This window comes from Mustela nivalis, assembly GCF_964662115.1.
Source record: "Mustela nivalis genome assembly, chromosome: 9".
Classification (NCBI taxonomy): domain Eukaryota; kingdom Metazoa; phylum Chordata; class Mammalia; order Carnivora; family Mustelidae; genus Mustela; species Mustela nivalis.
This window is the reverse complement of record NC_139028.1, coordinates 62,339,218-62,358,795: the sequence shown is the minus strand read 5'-3', so window position 1 is coordinate 62,358,795 and position 19,578 is coordinate 62,339,218. Positions and strand designations below refer to the sequence as shown.

The 19,578-nt window shown below is 37.8% G+C and overlaps 1 protein-coding gene across 2 annotated transcripts in view; it reads left to right on the top strand.

Moving 5' to 3' along the window:
• RNF169 (ring finger protein 169) overlaps window positions 1–19,578 on the top strand; it is an 85,676-nt gene that overhangs the window by 17,678 nt on the left and 48,420 nt on the right. For both annotated transcript variants that reach the window (XM_082749679.1, XM_082749678.1), the window contains exon 2: window positions 14,573–14,646. In XM_082749679.1, coding sequence (XP_082605805.1) covers window positions 14,573–14,646 — 74 coding nt within the window. The remainder of the gene's footprint in view (window positions 1–14,572; window positions 14,647–19,578) is intronic.

Sequence of the window (19,578 nt, the reverse complement as noted above, 5' to 3'; positions counted from 1 at the left end):
AATCTATTAAAGTTTACCTTTGCCTTAACTGTAAAGAAAAGCTTTACTACAATTCCCTTCAGACAGTACATTCTTTGAAAGACTTTAGTACGAAATGGTGCTAATAGTATTATTTCTGAAGATTTTATTTATTTATTTGACAGTGAGAGAGGGAGAGAGCGCAAGCAGGGGAGCGGCAGGCAGAAGGAGAGGAAGAAGCAGGCTCCCTGCTGAGCAGGGAGCTGCTTGATGTGGGGCTTGATCACAGGACCCTGGGATCATGATCTGAGCCAAAGGCAGACGGTTAACTGACTGAGCCACCCTGGTGCCCCAATAGTGCTAACAGTATTAAAGATTGTTCTCATTGGTTCATTCAACAAAAAATTTTTAAGCCACTATCTCCCATCCAAGTACTAACCAGGCCCGACCCTGCTTAGCTTCCGAGATCAGACGAGATCGGGCGCGTTCAGGGTGGTATGGCCGTAGACTTAAGCCACTATCTTACACTAGGACAGATACCTGTTTTCAAGATCATCCCTGTTTTCAAGGAAATCTTCTAGTTTGGGGAGGCAGAGGCAGAGATAAGTAATTATAACACAGGTAATAAATGCTACTACCATTGAGTTAAGTCCAGAATGTTATGAGAGCCTACAGGAAGCTAATGTCATTCTCTCTGGGTTAGTGAGAAAAGCTTCACAAAGGAGAGGGCAGTAGGCAGGGTTTTGAAGTAATCATCATCCTTTCATAGAGGAGACAGGTATGGCATATCTCGTTATAGTGAGATGTGTTAAGGCTGGAGAGGGGATCAGTATTGCAGGAATGGAAGAATGTGGCTGGAATGGTAGATTGGGTCCTGGTTATAAATCTTGGAGGCAGAGTGAAGCCAATAAAAGTATGCAGGAGAATGATAGGGTCAGGAGTCTGTTTATATTATGAAGAACCAAGGAAGGAGTGTTGATGATAGATGTTAAGACAAAAAGAGTCAACAGGCCAGTTAGGCTACCATTTAATACACACAGAATTTGTAGAGTAGATATTGGAAGATTAGATGAGAAGAACAACCCTGTTAAGCTAGATATGACTCCCATTTTACAGATGAAGAAACATAGACTTCGTAAAGACAGTATTTATCTGGTGGGTGGTAGATTTGAATGTATGTGGTATGGTTCCAAATCCTATACTCTTTCTAATTTTGGTATCATTTCACCTTAGGGAGTAGTGTGAATGAGTCTTCGCTTCCAACAGAGCAGAAAGTAAATCCAAAGGATATGGTGGGGGCAATCATATGGCTTAGATCTACAGGGCCTTCATCTCTGCAGCGTTCCTATACCTGTGTTTGCTTCTGTAACCTCTTTTATTGTGTGTGTCATGTTGCTTTGACTGGGCTGATCCAGTGCAGGCTGCCTGTCTTTTTTTTTTTTTTTTAAAGATTTTATTTATTTATTTGAGAGAGAGAGAGAGATATCAAGATCACAAGTAGGCAGAGAGGCAGGCCAAGAGACAGAGGGAAGCAGGCTCCCGGGTGAGCAGAGAGCCTGATGCAGGGCTCTGTCCCAGGACCCTGGGATCATGACCTGAGCCAATGGCAGAGGCTTAACCCATTGAGCAACCCAGGTGCTCCCTAACTGTGTCTTATTATTTGGGCCTTTTCTGGATTCAACAAGGAAACTTACTGCTTTCACTTTGCTCTTATTTAATACCTGCTTTTGCAAATCCTGTGGGTCTCTACTCTTACTCTGTCTTTCTCCCATCCATGTGTCTTAGTCAATTTGGGCTACTATAACAGAATATCATGGACTGAGGGACTTACAAACAACAGAAATTTGGGTGCCTTGGTGGCTCAGTCGGTTAAGTGTCTGCCTTTGGCTTAGGTTTTGATCTCAGGGTCCTGGGATTGAGCCCCTCATTGGGTTCCCTGCTCAGTGGGGAGCCTGCTTCTCCTCCCTACTTGTGCTATCTCTCTTGCTATCTCTGTCTCTGTCTCTCTCTCTCAAATAAATAAAATCTTTTTCTTTTAGAGAATTTATTTATTTATTCGATAGAGACACAGCAAGAGAGGAACACAAACAGGATGTGGAACTGGATCCCAGAGTCCTGGGATCATGACCAAGCCTAGGGCAGATACTTAACTACTGAGCTACCCACTTGCCCCTCAAATAAATAAAATCTTAAAAAAAAAAAAAAAACCACCGAAACAGCAGAAATTGGTTTTTCATGTTCCCAGAGGCTGGAAAGTGAAAGATAAGGTGCATATAGTTTAGCGTCACACTGGAGTCCACCTCCTAGTTCATCTTGCTATGTTCTCATTTGATAGAGGGAAGTGGGAGCTCTCTAGGGTCTCTTTGATAAGAACACTAATCCCAGTGATGAGGGCTTTTTTTTTTTTTTTAAAGATTTTATTTATTTATTTGACAGAGAGAGATCACAAGTAGGCAGAGAGGCAGGCAGAGAGAGAGGAGGAAGCAGGCTCCCTGCTGAGCAGAGAGCCCGATGCGGGACTCGATCTCAGGACCCTGAGATCATGACCTGAGCCGAAGGCAGCGGCTTAACCCACTGAGCCACCCAGGTGCCCCTGATGAGGGCTTTTGCTCTCATTACCTAATCGCCTTTCCAGGGCCACACCTTGAAATTCCATCACACTGGGGATTAAGTTTCAGCATAAGCATTTTGGGGGGATGCAAACATTTAGTTCCAGGGGTTGGTAACTAGAGTCAGCAGGTCAGATCCAGACTGCTGCTCATTTTTGTAATTAAAGTTTTTTTGGAACATAGCCATACTCATTCATATTGTCTATGACTGCTTTCATGCTACAATAGCAGAGTAGACAGTTGTGACAGAGACCTTATGGTCTGCAAAACCAAAAACATTTAATTTCTGGCTGTGAGTCTATAGCCCCAGGCTGTTCATTATTCTTTCTAGATCAAGGTACAAACCAGATTAATTTTTTAAGCAAAGGGAGCAAGATATAACTTGAAATTTGAGTATTATCATTCATTTTTTAAGCAATTAATTTAGTAAGTACTTTTGAGTTGCCCCACTAATATATAGAAAAAAAATCTTTTTTCCCCCACTGAATTCCTTATACTTCCCTACAATTCTAAGAAATTTCTGTCCCTGAAAAATGTTAAGTACAATATTTCTTTCTCCTTATGGGGAAGTTTTTGACATTTAATGAGTATTAGTTATATAGCCAACACTGTACCAGACACATTACATTAAATCATGTTTAACCATTCATAATGGTTCTGTTGAGGGAAGCACTATTATCCTTTTGGGAATAGGGAAATTGAGGGCCAGAGAAGTTGTAGTGTGCCCAGTGTCACACTGGTAAGTGATAGTGTCTAAGTGTTCTCCTCAGCCCAGGATGTTTGTACTTGTGGAATCAGGCATATTCATGTGGCTGGTAATATGCTATATTAAAAAAGCAGACAGACAAACAGATATTTAACTGAGTGACCGACACAGGTAGACATTACGATAGAGTCCCAAAAGTAGACCCTGCATATTCTATGCAGGGGAGATTCTCCCCAAATTTGGCATTGTTTTCACATAAAAGTAAAGAAAACCCTATTCCCCAACCTACCTATCTGACCTGTACATCTCTTCCAAACAACCTTTCTGCTCTAGCAAATCATATTCATTCCCTGTCCAGCCTTCATACTTTGTGCTTTGTTATTCACATGCATTGCTCTTTCTCCATCTCTGGACTTACCTAAGTTTTACCAGTTAGTTTCTGCTTGGTCCCATCTTTAAAAGCCTGCCTCTCTTTCCTGGTTCTCTTCCTCCTGTGGAATGGGGATGTGGTGGCTGTTGATTGCAGTGTTTGCTTGTAAACTTCATTTAGCAATTGTTTACTTGTGATATTCTGTCATTGTCTCTGTTATTTAAATATTTTGAAAAACTATAAGCCCATCTTCACTTATAAGCTTGGCAAAAGGGTCTTGTGCCTTATTTTGTGTGTATTTTCTTTTCCCACAGCAACTCCCTTTTTCTTTAATGATCATTCCTGCTTTAATTTCTTAATTTCTGGAAACCTTTTTCCTTATTCTTACATAATTTTGCAGGATAACTTGATATCTAATCACTATTTTTTTTCTTTTGTGATTTCTACAATTATATTGCTGTTCTTTGTCCCTTTGTTATTGCCATTTCTGTGTTTAATTTTTTTTTTTTAAGCAGGCTCTATGCCCATTGTGGGGCTCTAACTTACCACCCCAAGATTGAGAGTCATATACCCTACTGACTGAGCTAGATAGGCACCCCTGTTTAATAGTTTTTTTGTTTTGTTTTGTTTTTTATGTTTGAAATTATAAGGCATTCAGTCTGGCAACTTGCATCTCTCATACCTAAATGGTTTCCTGTCTTATTAATGCAATAGCTCTCATTATTAAAAAGTCTTTCTATATAATTTTCATGGTAAGATGATCAGACATTATATAGACTACCCATAATTGGCCTAACCATTCCCTCAAAATTGGATTTTTAGGTTATTCTCAGTTTTTGTTTTACACTTATGAGTAGAGTTGCAATGAAGATCTTTTTTTAAAAGATCATTTATTTATTTATTTGAAAACAAGAGAGAGAAAAGGTGCATGCACAAGGGGGGTGGGTGGGCAGAGAGAGGGGGACAAAGAGACTCCCCACTGAATGTGGAGGCCAATGCTGGGCCCAGTCCTAGGACCCTGAGATCATGACCTGAGCCAGAGTCAAACACTTAGCTGACTGAACCACCTAGAAGCCCCACAATGAAAATCTTTTTATATAAAAGTTCTTCTGTATTTTAGGTTATTTTATTTGATAGATTCCTGGAAATTAATTATTAGGTCAAAAATTATAAGCATTGTATATGTTCTTAGTATGTGGGCTATGACATTTTGATTAGATTAGTTTTTTTTTGAAGGATAGTTTTAAAATAAAAGCAGGGTAAGTTCTTGCAGGAATAATATGTGGTGTTATGGTACTTAAGTAAGTAGCCTTAAGGTTTGGTATTTGGACTATAAACTAGGCTAGGCTTCACTAGTGTTAACAAAGATCACTGCCAGCCTTGAATCAGCTCATGTCCTGATTGGATTGTGAGGTGATCTGCCCACATTCTGTCTGCTTGTGGAAAATGATGAATGCTCTGTGGGAATATAATAGCATCCAGAGCCTCTACAGCTTTTCATACACAATGAATGACATTCTAACAAAAGTTACTGGGTAAACCCAGACACCAGACCAGGAATAAAAACAGACAGTATAGAAAAAGATTCGTGGTATTCCAGTCATCTGAAAATTTATTCAGTCAGTTTCTGACTGAAGGATATTTAAGTTGTTTCCAGTCTTTAGTATTGTGATGATCCATAGTGAATATTTTTATACTATGTCTTTGTACTACGTTTTTGTACTACATCTGTGTATGATTTATCTTTAAGATAAAGGATACCCTTGCTAACTCTTGTGTTTATCAAATTCTTTGGTCTTTAATAATCTGATATAAAGAAGTATTTTGTTTTAAGTTTTTAGTATCTTAAAATATGAGTGACATTGAACACATTTTAATAGATTTGTAAGTCATCTGAGCTTACTTTTTCCCAAAATTGCCTGTTCATGGCATTTGCCTATTGTTTTATAGGGTTCTTAGGCTTTTTTTTCCTTTTTAAAAAATTAGGGGCGGGCGCCTGGGTGGCTCAGTGGGTTAAGCCGCTGCCTTCGGCTCAGGTCATGGTCTCGGGGTCCTGGGATCGAGTCCCGCATCGGGCTCTCTGCTCAGCAGGGAGCCTGCTTCCCTCTCTCTCTCTCTGCCTGCCTCTCTCTCTGTCTACTTGTGATCTCTCTCTGTCAAATAAATAAATAAAATCTTTAAAAAAAAAAAAAAAAAAAAAAATTAGGGGCACCTGGGTATCTCAGTGAGTTAAAGCCTCTGCCTTCGGCTCAGGTCATGATCCCAGGGTTCTGGGATCGAGGTCCGTATCAGGCTCTCTGCTTGGTGGGGAGCCTGCTTCCTTTTCTTTCCCTGCCTGCCCCTCTGCCTGCTTATGATCTCTGTCTGTCAAATAAATAAATAAAATCTTTAAAAAAAATTATTAAGTAATAAGGCATAGTAGGTAAGAGCACAGATTCTGGAGTCAGATTGCTTGGGTTCAAGTCATAGCTCCTTCATTGATAGCAGTATAACCTTGGGCAAAATAAATGCTCTGTACTTCAGTTTCCTTACCTAAAATGAGGATCATAGTGCCTTCCCTTTGGATCATTATGAAAATTAGATAAGTTAATAAATGCAAAGTGCTTAGAAATGAGCCTGGCATATAATTTAAGTGCTACATAACTGCCAGCCATCATAGCCATGCTGTGGTGCTTGACTGAGATGGAAATTACCCAAAGAGATTATTTTTTCTTTTTTCTTTCCCTTTCTTTTCTTCTCTCTCTCTCTCTCTCTCTTTTTTTAAGTAGGCTCCACACCCAATGTGGGGCTTGAACTCAGAACCCTGAGATCAAGAGTTGTGTGCTCTACCAACTGAGTCCACCAGACACTACATCCAAAGAGATTTTTTTTTTAAAAATTTGTCCAAGGACAAGTAGCTAGTAAGTAGGAGTATTCAGATTAGGATCTAGGTCTTGGGATCTGACTCCAAAGTTCTTATTCATCCTGATGTACTGATAAGATACTGAACCTATGGGGGTGAAAACTCAAGCACCGTCAGGTACCAAGACATGATTAACTTTGGCTTTGGAGTTGTTAGGGTTAACTTCTTTCCAGTACAGTTGAGTGAGTTTCTCTTTCTAATTTTGTATTGAGTATGGTTTGACAATGATACTTCATTCCTGAGGTTTGGTCCAATTAGAAAAATGCCTGTTTTATATTTAGTTTTGTTTGTTTGCCTTTTTATTAGTAACCAGTCACCCTACCCCAGAGAAAATCCTTTTCAGGGAGGACCTTCAAGGAAGTACAGGTGCTCCTACAGTTCACATTAGACTGAGTGCAGTGCTCAGCTTACGTCACCAGCCATAGGTGGTGTCATTCTTAAGCATCATATCCTTAGAGAGTTTCTCTTCCTGTTAAATAGTCATTGTTGGAGGAAAGGCATTAAGAATTCCTACAACCATTGGATTCATTTACAAATACCAAGATATATAGCACCTCGGTGACACCTGAAGTAGTTTCTAGCATGTCTTTCTGTGCAGTGAAGGAAGTGTGAGTAGTTGTTTCTGTACTGATAAAATTTGAAAATCCCTGTAGAAGGTGGTGGAGGAATTGGGTTTGGGACTAACTCCTCTGGACTAAGGAGGGTGATGGTGTTTTTAGTCTCCACATTATTGATAACATTCACCAGATAGATTTGTTACTAAGGATGAACTTAAAATGACACATTATAACCACCCAAAGTCTATAGTTTACTTTTAGGTTTCACTCTTGTTGTACATGCTATGGGTTTGGGAGAAAAAACACATAATGACATATATCTATCTGTAATATCATACAGAGTTTTTTTTTTATTGCTCTAAGAATTCTCTGAATTCTGCCACTTCATCCCCACTACCCTCCATTCCTGGCAACCACTGATCTTTTTATTGTTTCCATAATTTTGTCTTTTCTAGAATGTCCTATGGTTGGAATCATTCAGTATGTAGCTTTTTCAGAAGGGCTTCTTTGACTAAGTAATACGCATTTAAGTTTCCTCCATGTCATCTCATATCCTTTTTTTTTTTTTTTAAGATTTTTTATTTATTTATTTGACAGAGAGAGAGAGAGATCATGAGTAGGCAGAGAGGCAGGCAGAGAGAAAGGAGGAAGCAGGCTCCCTGCTGAGCAGAAAGCCCGATGTGGGGCTCGATCCCAGGACGCTGAGACCATGACCTGAGCCGAAGGCAGAGGCTTAACCCACTGAGCCACCCAGGCGCCCCTCATCTCATATCTTTAATAGCTTATTTCTTTGTAACACTAAATAATATTCCATTTTCTGTCTGTACCACAATTTATCCATTTACCTACTAAAGGATATTTTGGTTGCGTCCAAGTTTTGGCAATTATGAATAAAGCAGATAAAAATATCTTTGTGCAGGGTTTTGTATGGACATAAGTTTTTATCTCACTTGGGTAAATATTAAGGAGTGCAGTTGCTGGATCATATGTAGGACTATTTTTAGTTTTCTAAGAAACTGCCAGATATGTCTTCCAAAGTGGCTGTACCATTTTGCATTCCCACCAGCAATGAATGAGTTCCTTTTGCTCCACATCCTCCCCAGCATTTGGTGTTGTCAGTGTTTTGGATTTTGACAATTCTAAGAGGTGTGGAGCAGTAGTATCTTGTTTCAATCTGTAATTCTTTAATGACATACAATATGGAGTGTCTTTTTATGTGCTTATTTGCCATGTGAATATTTTTGGTGAGGTGTCTCTTAACGTCTTTTGCCCATTAAAAAAAAATCTGGTTGTTTTCTTACTTTTGAATTTTAATAGTTATTGGCATATTTTATTATTATTATTTTTTTACCTTTTCTTTCTTTCTCTCTCTCTTTCTTTTGTTTTTTTTTTTTTTTTTGTAATCTCTACACCCAACGAGGGGCTCAAACTCTCCACCCTATTAAGAGTTGCATGCTCTACCAAGTGAGCCAGCCAGGCACCACTAGTTCTTTATATATTTGAGATAACAATCTTAAATCAGCTATATCTATTGCATGTATTTTCTCCAGTCTGTAGTTTATTTTCTCATTCTCTTGACATTGTCTTTTGCTGAGCAGAAATTTTTAATTTTAATGATGTACACAGATTATGTTTTTGAAAGTGTATCTAGGGGGCGCCTGGGTGGCTCAGTGGGTTAAAGCCTCTGCCTTCAGCTCTGGTCGTGATCCCAGCGTCCTGGGATCGAGCCCCGCATCGGGCTCTCTGCTCAGCGGGGAGCCTGCTTCCCCCCAACTCTCTCTGCCTGCTTCTCTGCCTGCTTGTGATCTCTGTCAAATAGATAAATAAAATCTTAAAAAAAAAAAAAAAGAAAGTAAGAAAGTGTATCTAAAAAGGCATCTCCATACCAAGGTCATCTGGGTTTTTTCCTGTTTCTCTGCTTTAGCAGTAGTATTGCATGTGTTTCAACCACAATTTCATCTTTTGGAGAGGAGGAATCTGACATATGACCCTAGAAAGGCAGAAGAAAATAAAGAGAGTCCTACATCAGCAGACACCAACTATTTTATTACAAATGATTGCTTTTTTTTTTTAATTAAAAAAAAAAAACCAGGGAAACTGAAAGGTTAATAATGTTTGATAAATATAAAATTAATAATGTTGGTTATATACATGTTCTCCAATCAGTTTTAAGAAACCCCATAGAAGACTCTGATTTAAAAGGGGAGATTTTGGAGTATCTCAGTGGCTCAGTCGGTTAAGTGTCTGCCTCTTGATTTTGGCTCAGGTCATGACCACAGGGTTGTGAGATTGATCCCTGCCTCAGGCTCTGTGCTGGACATGGAGCCTGCTTAAGATTTTCTCTCTCCCTCTCCTTCTGTATCCCCCACCCCAGCTCATGCTTTAAATAAATAAATAAATAAATAAATAAATGGGGAATTTTCATTTTTCTAGCCTTTTTCTGTTCCATTTGTCAGTCATCCAAGTGGAATGAAACACCATGTTTCATAAAGCTTCAAAGAAATTATTTTGATATTATAGCTACTCTATGTAAGTTTAAAATCCTAATAACATTTTTACCCATCATTTTAGACTTTATTATAGAGTATTTAAGAATTTAGAGAAAGCTATTGAATGGTAAATTAAAATAAAAATATTATTACTGAATCATTAATTTCAGAAGTTATCCAGTGTGTTGGCTTTGTGTCTTGGGTAGAAACTGAGATCTAAAGATATTTTAATTTTAGTGTATGGTGTGTGTGTGTGTGTTTGTGTGTGTGCCACACTTAGCATGTAGTGTGCTTTTATTAAATGTTCTTATTATAGGGATTCTTCATTGATTACTACAATTTCTATTAATTGTGATCTTCTGCATTCCTAGGAGGTAGGTTGGCCAGTATTTTGAACTTCATTTGATCGATGAGGAGACCAAGGCAAAGAGAAGCCTTGGCACTTAATTGACAGAGCAGGTATCAGAATCTAATATGTTCTTTTTGTAAATCCATAGGAAAAAGATGGGATTTTTTTTTTTTTTTGCCTTGTTGACATTTCTGAAGGACATTTGTAAAATAGGAATAGGATTAAATATTTAAGTTAATGCCATGTTAGACCAGTTCATGTTTTGTATTTAGCTATGTGTAATTTTTGAATTTTTGGATACATTGTCATTTAATGTAGCACAGCTCTGTTGAGGTAAAAAATGATCTTGACTATTTAACATTTTATATTCTTAATGAATTAAACTTTATTAATCTTAATCCACGATTAAACTAATCTGTATCAGTACTGATCTTGTTGAATGTAAATTGCTCCTTTACCTCTACCCTGCTGTTACCTTTTACTCTCAAATAAGTCAAGGCATAGTAAGATTTCAGTCACTATACTGAGTTCTACTTGGCCTTATATATGAACTTTGAGATTTCTTAATAGGTATCCTAAAGTGACTTTAACTTTTCATGTAATACATGTGTCAAAGCAATTGGATCATTTATCTCTGTTTCTTGGAAATTATACTTGCAAGTAAATCAGACCAAACCACAGTTTCTTTCTCTCTCCAACACCAGAGACAGTTTTGTAGTTCTTAGATTCTGTTGTATGCCACTCTATTGACTAAAATAGTTTATAGTATATTCACTCTCAATACACTCATTTATTGGCCATAATGGCCTGTCATGACGGGTATTATTCTAGTTTTATAGGAGAGGAAGTTAAGACTGACTTATCCAAGGCTCTGGAAACTTCTAAGTTGAGGATCAGGCTTTTTGCATTGTTTTACATGATATAATGAAGATGTTAAGTTATTTGGACATTTTTGTTCTAAATGTTAGCAAGAACCATTATGGAGAAAGCCAGTTACCCAACAGTAAGTAAAAATTTTCATGGGGTGCTTGGGAAACTCAATCAGTTAAGAAGCTGACTCTTGGTTTTGGTTCAGGTCATTATCTCATGGGTTGTACAATCAAGCCCCCATGTCACGCTCCACACTCAATGGGGAGTCTGCTTGAAGATTCTTTCCCTCTGCCCTGACCTCCCCCTTTCTCTCTCAAATAAATACATAAATCTTTTAGAAAATTTTTTTCATAATTTCCATCAGGCCATCACTAAAAGATTTTGGTCCCTTGTGTTGGATAGTAAATTTATAAGATTATGCTCCTTATGTTGCTCCCCAAATAAAAATAAAGATACAGAATTTTTAAAAAAATATTTTATTTACTTGACAGAGACAGCGAAAGAGGGAAGACTAGCAGGGGCAGTGGGAGAGGGAGAAGCAGGCTTCTCACCGAGCAGGGAGCCTGATATGGGGCTCAATCCCAGGACCCTGGGATCGTGACCTGAGCTGAAGGCACACGCCTAACAACTGAGCCACGTGGGTGCTCCAGGTATAGAATTTTTTGAAGTAGGTAGGAGAAGTACCTTATACTTTGTACCAGAATAAACTATGATATGTTGGCCTGGGGAAGGTCTTTCCAAATATATAAAATACTAAAGCTGTGAAAAAGAAGTTTGATTAATGTAACTACATAAAAATAACCACCACAAGCAAAGTCAAGACAAATGATAAACTAGGAAAAGTATTGCTAGTCATATGACATAAGGCTAATTTGCCTTATAGAGAGCTTTAACAAATCAAGAAGAAAAAGTTAATGTAAAGAGTAAAGGAAATGCATAGACGTTTCATATCAAAGTAAACGCAAATTACTCAAACATGAAAAGTACTCAGTTTTACTCAAAGTATGTATATAAGATACAGAGTTTCACCTGTTAGATTGACAAAGCTTAAAAAAAAAAAATCACACTCATTGTGTGATACAACAGGATACAAGGAGATGACACTCTCTTGCATTGCTGGTGGGACCTAAGTCTGCATAGGCTATAGGAAGGAAGGGCGGCTTGGTATTGTCTATCAGAATTACAAAAGCATGTATGCACATATTCTTTGACACAGTAATTCTGATTCCAGCAATTTAATCTGTGAATATACTTGTAAAATATTATACCTGTAAGATTATTCATGAGAGCATTGTTTGAGTAGTCTTTGGAGATTTGAACTCCCCTTGATATCTGTATTTTGGTCCCCTTTATTCTTAGTATTACTTTGTTGTCTGTCTTTTTTTTCTTAGAGGTTGGTTTATGGTCATTTCATAGTTCTGTATAAAAGATGGAATCAGCCAGGTTATTCATTTTAATCAGCAGAAATCTACTCGCAAATTTAAGCAGAAGAAGAATTTATTGAGAAAGAATATTGGGTAATCCAGAATTATCAGCCAGGTAGCCAGAAAACTTGGCTTGGAAAATAGTAGCTAGGATCCAAGAGCAAAGTCTGTATAATATGAATTCTTTAAAGGTTCTTTGTGACCTGATGTGTTTTTAATTGTTCCTTGTTTACTTTAAGGAATATATATTCTGTTTATTATACACACACACACACTCTATACATACATATATAAATATATAAATACATTAGGATCAAATTTGTTAATTTTGTTCAGTTTTTCTACATTTTTACTACCTTTTGGTCTGCCTGATCTGTTTTTAATTGGGGTGTATTAAAATTTCTTGCATTATTTTGGATTTCGTAATACCTCCTTATAATCTTAATTAGTTTTTGCTGTGGTATATGTTCATACAAGTTCATGATTATTATATCTCCTTTTTGGGTTGCCTTTCTAATCATTATGTAATTTCCCTCTTTATTCCTATTAATGCTTTTGGTTTTGCCATGTACTGGTTTTTTGGCCTTAGGCAAGTCATTATCCTCTCCTTTTCCTTATTGTAAAATGGGTTTGAGACCTACCTTATAAAGTTTCTGTGAAGATTTACTAAGGAAATATATATGAAGTATTTTACATCTGATAGTTTCTCCATAAATGGATTGAAAGTACTTTTTTGCCTTAAGGATTCTTTTCCCTCTCTCCTTCTCCTTCTCTATTAAAGTATCAGATTTTAAATACTATTTGCCTATAATTGGAAATGTGCTTAAGGGATGTGATTAAAATAGTCGTCAGGACTTTTTTTTAATAAGTGAGTGAAAGTGGTGGAATGTTTGCCTCCCACACCAACAGTCTGACAATTCCCTTGTACTTGTAGGCCTTTAAGTTGCTGTTCCCTGCCTTTGCATTAGATCCAGTGTTTCTAAGTCTCTTCCACATTTCTCAGGTGTATTAAATAAGAGTCTTTCAAAATAGTTGAGACAACTGAAAAGGGACAAAAGTCAACTTTCTAAGGAGCCTGCTTTTCTACAACAAATATTTATCATCTTCAATGGGGTATAGAGTTCTTAATAAGTCCTAAAATTAATACTATATTTTGATCACTGCAGGTACATAGAGTTTTATAGAAGTGTCATGTACATTTAAGGAGGCAGAAGTGTGTACTTCCCCCCTCCTTTTTGATAGCATTTAGAACTTCTCTCTTATTCCTGTTCTTAATTTGGGTTTTAATCGTCTATTTATATTACTAACCTGTGTTGTGTGCCTCCTGCAGTCCTGAATATCTTGGATTTAAAAATATGTAGAGATAAGGTGAAAAAACAATGTCAGCTAAGAAAACAGAGCAGAAGGTTTAAAAATATATGGCATGTATCTATTGTAATTTGATAGTCAAGGTTTAAGAGATCTAATGCTGGAGAAAGAAGAAATTGTGATGAAGTTGTGATCCATCTTTGGAGAGCATTGAATGACAGGTTGAAGAGTTTTGACTTTATTCTCTAGGCCAATAAAAACCACAAAGGCTTTAAGGATTAAAAAAAAAAATCAGGTTTGGGTGCCTGGATGGCTCAGAGGGTTAAGCCTCTGCCTTCAGCTTGGGTCATGGTCTCTGGGTCCTGAGATGGAGCCCCACATCCCGCTCAGGCTCTCTGCTCAGCAGGGAGCCTGCTTCCCCCTCTCTGCCTGCTTCTCTGCCTACTTGTGACCTCTCTCTGTGTGTGTTAAATAAATAAAAATCTTAAAAAAAAAAATCAGGTTATATACCAAAAATATCTACAGGTTATATGCAGGAAAATACTCTGCTGGCGATATTGAAAAAGAGATAGAAAAATACAGTGTTATGAATAAAACTTTAACTCATTTAAAATGTTACTTGGTAACATTAAATATGTTTTTTCCTTAAGGTCCTTTAACATGTGACTTTATCAGTGAGGCTCCATTCTTTATAAAATAATCTTTTTCTTTCATCCTACATTTATTTTTCTCCATAATACTTTGTCCTACCAGTTCTATTATATGCACACACTTGTTTACTTATTGTTTGTAAGATTGTAAACTCCCTGAGAACAAGGGCTTTATTTGTTCAATGCTTCTTCCCAGTACTTAGAATTGTGCCTTGTTTATACCCTTTAATAAATATTCGTTAATGAGTGAATGAATATTTAAACTAAGATGACCGTAATTTTTTTTATGTGGTTCATAAGGTGGGACAGCAGTGGGTGGGGTTTTGGGTTCTTTCTTAGAAACTCCTGTTAAAAAGTGTTTTCTTTTCTCTTTCCTCCAGAGTTTATATTCAGAGCACCAATCAAATTAAGCAAGCCTGGGGAACTTCGTGAGGAATATGAAAGCCTGAGAAAGGTACAGTGTATGCATGATCACACCACTTGTTTTCTTAAAGTAAATTAAAATGATGACATTAGGGGCGCCTGGGTGGCTCAGTGGGTTAAGCCGCTGCCTTCGGCTCAGGTCATGATCTCAGGGTCCTGGGATCGAGTCCCGCATCGGGCTCTCTGCTTAGCAGGAAGCCTGCTTCCTCCTCCTCTCTCTCTCTGCCTCTCTGCCTACTTGTGATCTCTCTCTGTCAAATAAATAAATAAAATCTTTAAAAAAAAAAAAAAAAAAATGATGACATTAAAGAATACTTAGAGTTTTTTCAAGTTTACAATGTAGAGCCTGTCTTTCTCCATATCACCTTATACTGTAGCTATAATAGACGTAGAGTATACCTTAACTAAGAACCCCTTTTTGGCTGTCCTTTCACAGATGAAACTGTAGCTCACCTGGCCTGTCTTACACCTAACACAGTAACTGACCACCAACAGGAGTAGTCTTGGCATTTAGTTAGTTACTTACTTATTTCAATTTATTAGAGAGAGAGAAAGAGAGAGAGAGAGAGCGAGCGCGCAAGCACAGGCTACAGTGTAGGGAGGGGCAGAGGGAGAGAACTCAAGCAGACTCCCTGCTGAGCCTGGAGCCTGCCACAGGGTTGGGGGGATGGGGCTTTATGTGGGGCTCCAGTCCCACAGTCTGTGAGATCATGACCTGACCTGAGCCCAAACCAAGAGTCAAATTTTTAACCCAGTGAGCAACCCAAGTGCCTTTATTCTTGGCATTTAAATCTTGGTAAAAAGCCAACGTTTAAGCTCTAAAAATAATAGATTGTATTATTTTTCCTTATCTTGCAAGGTTCCTCTAATTACATGAAACTGGTGTTATCTTTTGTTGCCTTTACTCTGTTATATACTGCAGAAGAACTATAACTTAGGATAGTAAGGGGGGTAGTAAAATAATTTCCTAGGTAGAGAATGTTTACCTCTAGGAAAGCTTTTAGCTATGTCCCCATCATCTTATTTGCAAGGTTTTCAAGCTAATTGTCTGCAAAATCACTTAGAGAATTAAGGTGTCAAAAAGGCTGGTGATAGGTATGTTATAAGATTTGTGTCATCATTCCCTAGCACTTTCCCTGTTATCTACCTTTGTAAATGATTCTACATATGGATATTTAATATTTTATAAAGGTAAATAATCCATTTAATCTGAATCAGACATCATCATAAAACAGGTGAGATAGTAACATTATTGTGGCATTTTACAGTGAATGAAAAAAATGTTTAAAAAGGCCATATTAAAGAGAAAATAGAGAACTTTGTTTAATTACTATACATTCTTTGACTTTGTCTTTTAGATCAGAGTGTCATATGTTAACTTGGGTCCTCATGCTTCTTTCATAATGGTATTGTGAGGGTTTTTGGTTTTTAAATCACTTACAAAGCTTTTTTCTACATAGGAAGAAATTCTTTATAGGGACCACTTCAAAAAAACCACAGATTTCTCTTAAATAAAATTCCAGAATCTGCAGATACTTAATTCTGATATACCTTTTTACAAACTTGGAGAATATGGAAAGCTATCAGCTTGAAGATAAAGAGAAAACAAGGAATTGAAGGTAGAAAAATGATTAAAACAGATTGCATAGTAAGAGTAGAGGTTTTTATAAGCTTTGGGAGAGAGAAAGAAACCTTGGGGAATTGTACTTTTACTCATTTCAAAAGGGAGGACAGAAAAATGGTTTTAAAAGCATTTTAAATGGCAGAAATGATGTTAAGTGAAGCTAGGACAATCTTATCCTATATAAACTGGATTGGGTTTGAAAAACATTCACCTGTGTCATTTGGGTTAAATAAATGACATATATAGCTCCTTGCCCACAATTCCCAAGTTGCTGGCACCCATGGTACAACCTGGAAAATGGAAATTCAAGTCAGAGAATCGAAAGACCCTAATGTGTCATATCTATACAGTGAAATAATATTCAGCAGTAAAATAGAATGAACTATTAGTACATGCTGCCTCTTGGATGAACCTCAAAAAGATGCTAAGTGAAAAGAACTGGATACAAGGGACCACATATTCTATGATTCCATTTGTAGGAACTGTACAGAATAGACAGATGTCATGGAGACAGGAGACCAGTGGCTCGTTGAATTGGTGGGAATGGGGATTAACAATAAAAGGGCATGAGTGATTTAATTGCAGTGGTGAAGATTTTTAAAACTGATTTCTGGTGTGTTCCACAACTTGGTAAATTTCCTAAAAGTCATTGAACTGTACATTTGAGGTGGATAGATTATATATATAACATGTAAAATGTGTCTCAATAAAGTTGTAAAGAAGAATTAAAAAGCACTAGACATTCAGATGGAGAACTTGATAGAGAAAAGGTTTCTCGTAGAGTACATATTTTCTAAAACAAAACAAAGTAAATATCTAGATTATTGGATGAATATCTAGGGAAGGAAAATCCTTAAATGTTTCTATAAGTGGGATCCTTGGGTGCCTTTGGCTCAGGTCATGATCCCAGGGTCCTGGGATTGGAGCCATACAGTAGTGCTCTGCTCAGGTCTCCCTCTTCCTCTGCCTCCTCCCCTCTACTCATGGTGTTTCTCTCTCTCTCTCTGTCAAATAAATGAATAAAATCTTTAAAAAAAAGTTGCTACAAGCAAGGGATGGTGAGTGGAAATTAGTTTTATGCAACTTATCATTACTATTTTGATGTATAACATGCTACTGACATACTTTTTGTTTGGTATATTTTATTTTGTTTAAGTGAGAGTAAAAACTTTTATAAGGGCTACAAAAAGTTAATAAGAAATTTTTATTCTTCTAATTCTAGTTATTTTTTTTTTAAGATTTTATTTATTTATTTGACGACAGAGATCACAAGTAGGCAGAGAAGCAGGCAGAGAGAGAGGAGGAAGCAGGCTCCCCACTGAGCAGAGAGCCCGATGTGGGGCTCGATCCCAGGACCCTGGAACCATGACCTGAGCTGAAGGCAGAGGCTTTAATCCACTGAGCCACCCAGGCGCCCCCTAATTCTAGCTCTTTTAAAAGATATTTCCTTAGTAATCATAGATCCTCCTACCTGTAGGTACTGTTACACTTACTAAGGTTACTGAGTTTCTTTTTCTTTTTTTTTTTTTTTTTAAAGATTTTATTTATTTATTTGACAGAGAGAGATCACAAGCAGGCAGAGAGGCAGGCAGAGAGAGAGGAAAGGAAGCAGGCCCCCTGCTGAGCAGAGAGCCCGATGTGGGACCCGATCCCAGGACCCTGGGATCATGACCTGAGCCGAAGGCAGCGGCTTAACCCACTGAGCCACCCAGGCGCCCCGGTTACTGAGTTTCTAAGTTGTATGATTCTATGAGTGGATTTATATTTCTGAATATGTTTAAAGCTTTCTTCTTGCCATATATCATAGGTAATTTTGTTTTCGTAATAAGAAAAACAAGAGGGGCGCCTGGGTGGCTCAGTGGGTTAAGCCTCTGCCTTCTGCTCAGGTCTTGATCTCAGGGTCCTGGGATCAAGCCCCGCATTGGGCTCTCTGCTCAGTGGGGAGCCTGCTTCCCCCTCTATCTCTGCCTGCTTCTCTGCCTACTTGTGATCTCTCTCTCTCTGTCAAATAAATAAATAAAATCTTCTAAAAAATTTTTTAAAAATAGAGGAATATGTAGAGCAAAATGTGAAAGTTCCTCATTTCTCATTCTCTTCACCATGGTTAACGAGTATCAGCAGTTAGTGTATTATCTTGGGTCCTTTATATACTTAAACACACACACACGCTTTAGTCTTTTTCAGTACTAATGAAATCATGATGTATATTGACTTATACATTAGATATTTTTTGTGTCCTCTGTGCCAGGCACTGAGGAAATAGTGCTGAAGAAGACACCCAAGGCCCTTGCCCAGGGAGATTCCATTCTAGTGCAAAAGACAGTAAATAAGCAAACAAATAATTACTATATATTAATAAGGTAGGATCAGATAGGATCAGAAGAGTTATGGGAGAATGGAGAGGAAACGTGAGGAGACACAAAAAGACTGTTTTAAATAGAGTAATCAGGAAGGTCTCTCAGAGAAGGCAACGTTTGAGTTGCTGCCTCGAAGAAATGAGGTAGCAAACCAAGTAAAAGTATGAGGAGAGAGGATTTTAGGCAAAGGAGCAGCAAATGCAAAGATCCTGAGACAGAAACAAGTTTGGCTTGTTCAAGGAACAGTGTGGGTGTGCAAGTGGTGGGCAGGGTGGTATGGGGATTTGGTAGGAGATGAGTTGGGAGAAATAGAAGGGCCACATCAAAGAAGGCCTAGTTGACCTTTTAAGGAACCTAAATTTATTTTAAGTGTGATGTGAAACCAGTAATATGATCCAACTCATACTTTTAAAGGTCTCTGGTTGTGCTGTAGGGAATAAACAGTAATGCACCTAGGAGTTAGGAAATGTATTTACTGTGAATAGTAGAGACCCAAAAATAACAACCCAAGCAAATTAGGAGTTTTATTTTTCTCAATTAACAAAAACCAGATGTAGGCAGCCCAGAGCTGATACAGCAGCTTCATGACATCAGGAAGTCAGGTTCCTTTTGTTTTTCTGTTTAGACATCTTCAAGTGTGCCTGTTTCCTTGTACTGTGGGATGGCTGATCCTTCTCTAGAATCACATCTAGACAGAAGGTAGGGGAAGAAAGGCACATGTCAGCTGAAATTTTTTTTAATTAAAAAATAATTTTAAAATCTTTATTTTTTAGGATCTTATTTATTTGTCAGAAAGAGAGAGAGCACAAGCAGGGGAAGCAGCAGGCAGAGGCAGGGGGAGAAGCAGGCTCCCAAATGGGCAAGGAGCCTAATGTGGGACTCAGTCCCAGGACCCTGGGATCATGATCTGAGCCAAAGGTAGATGCCTAACCAACTGAGGCACCTGATGTCCTTGAGTTCTTTTTTTATTTTTTTATTTTTT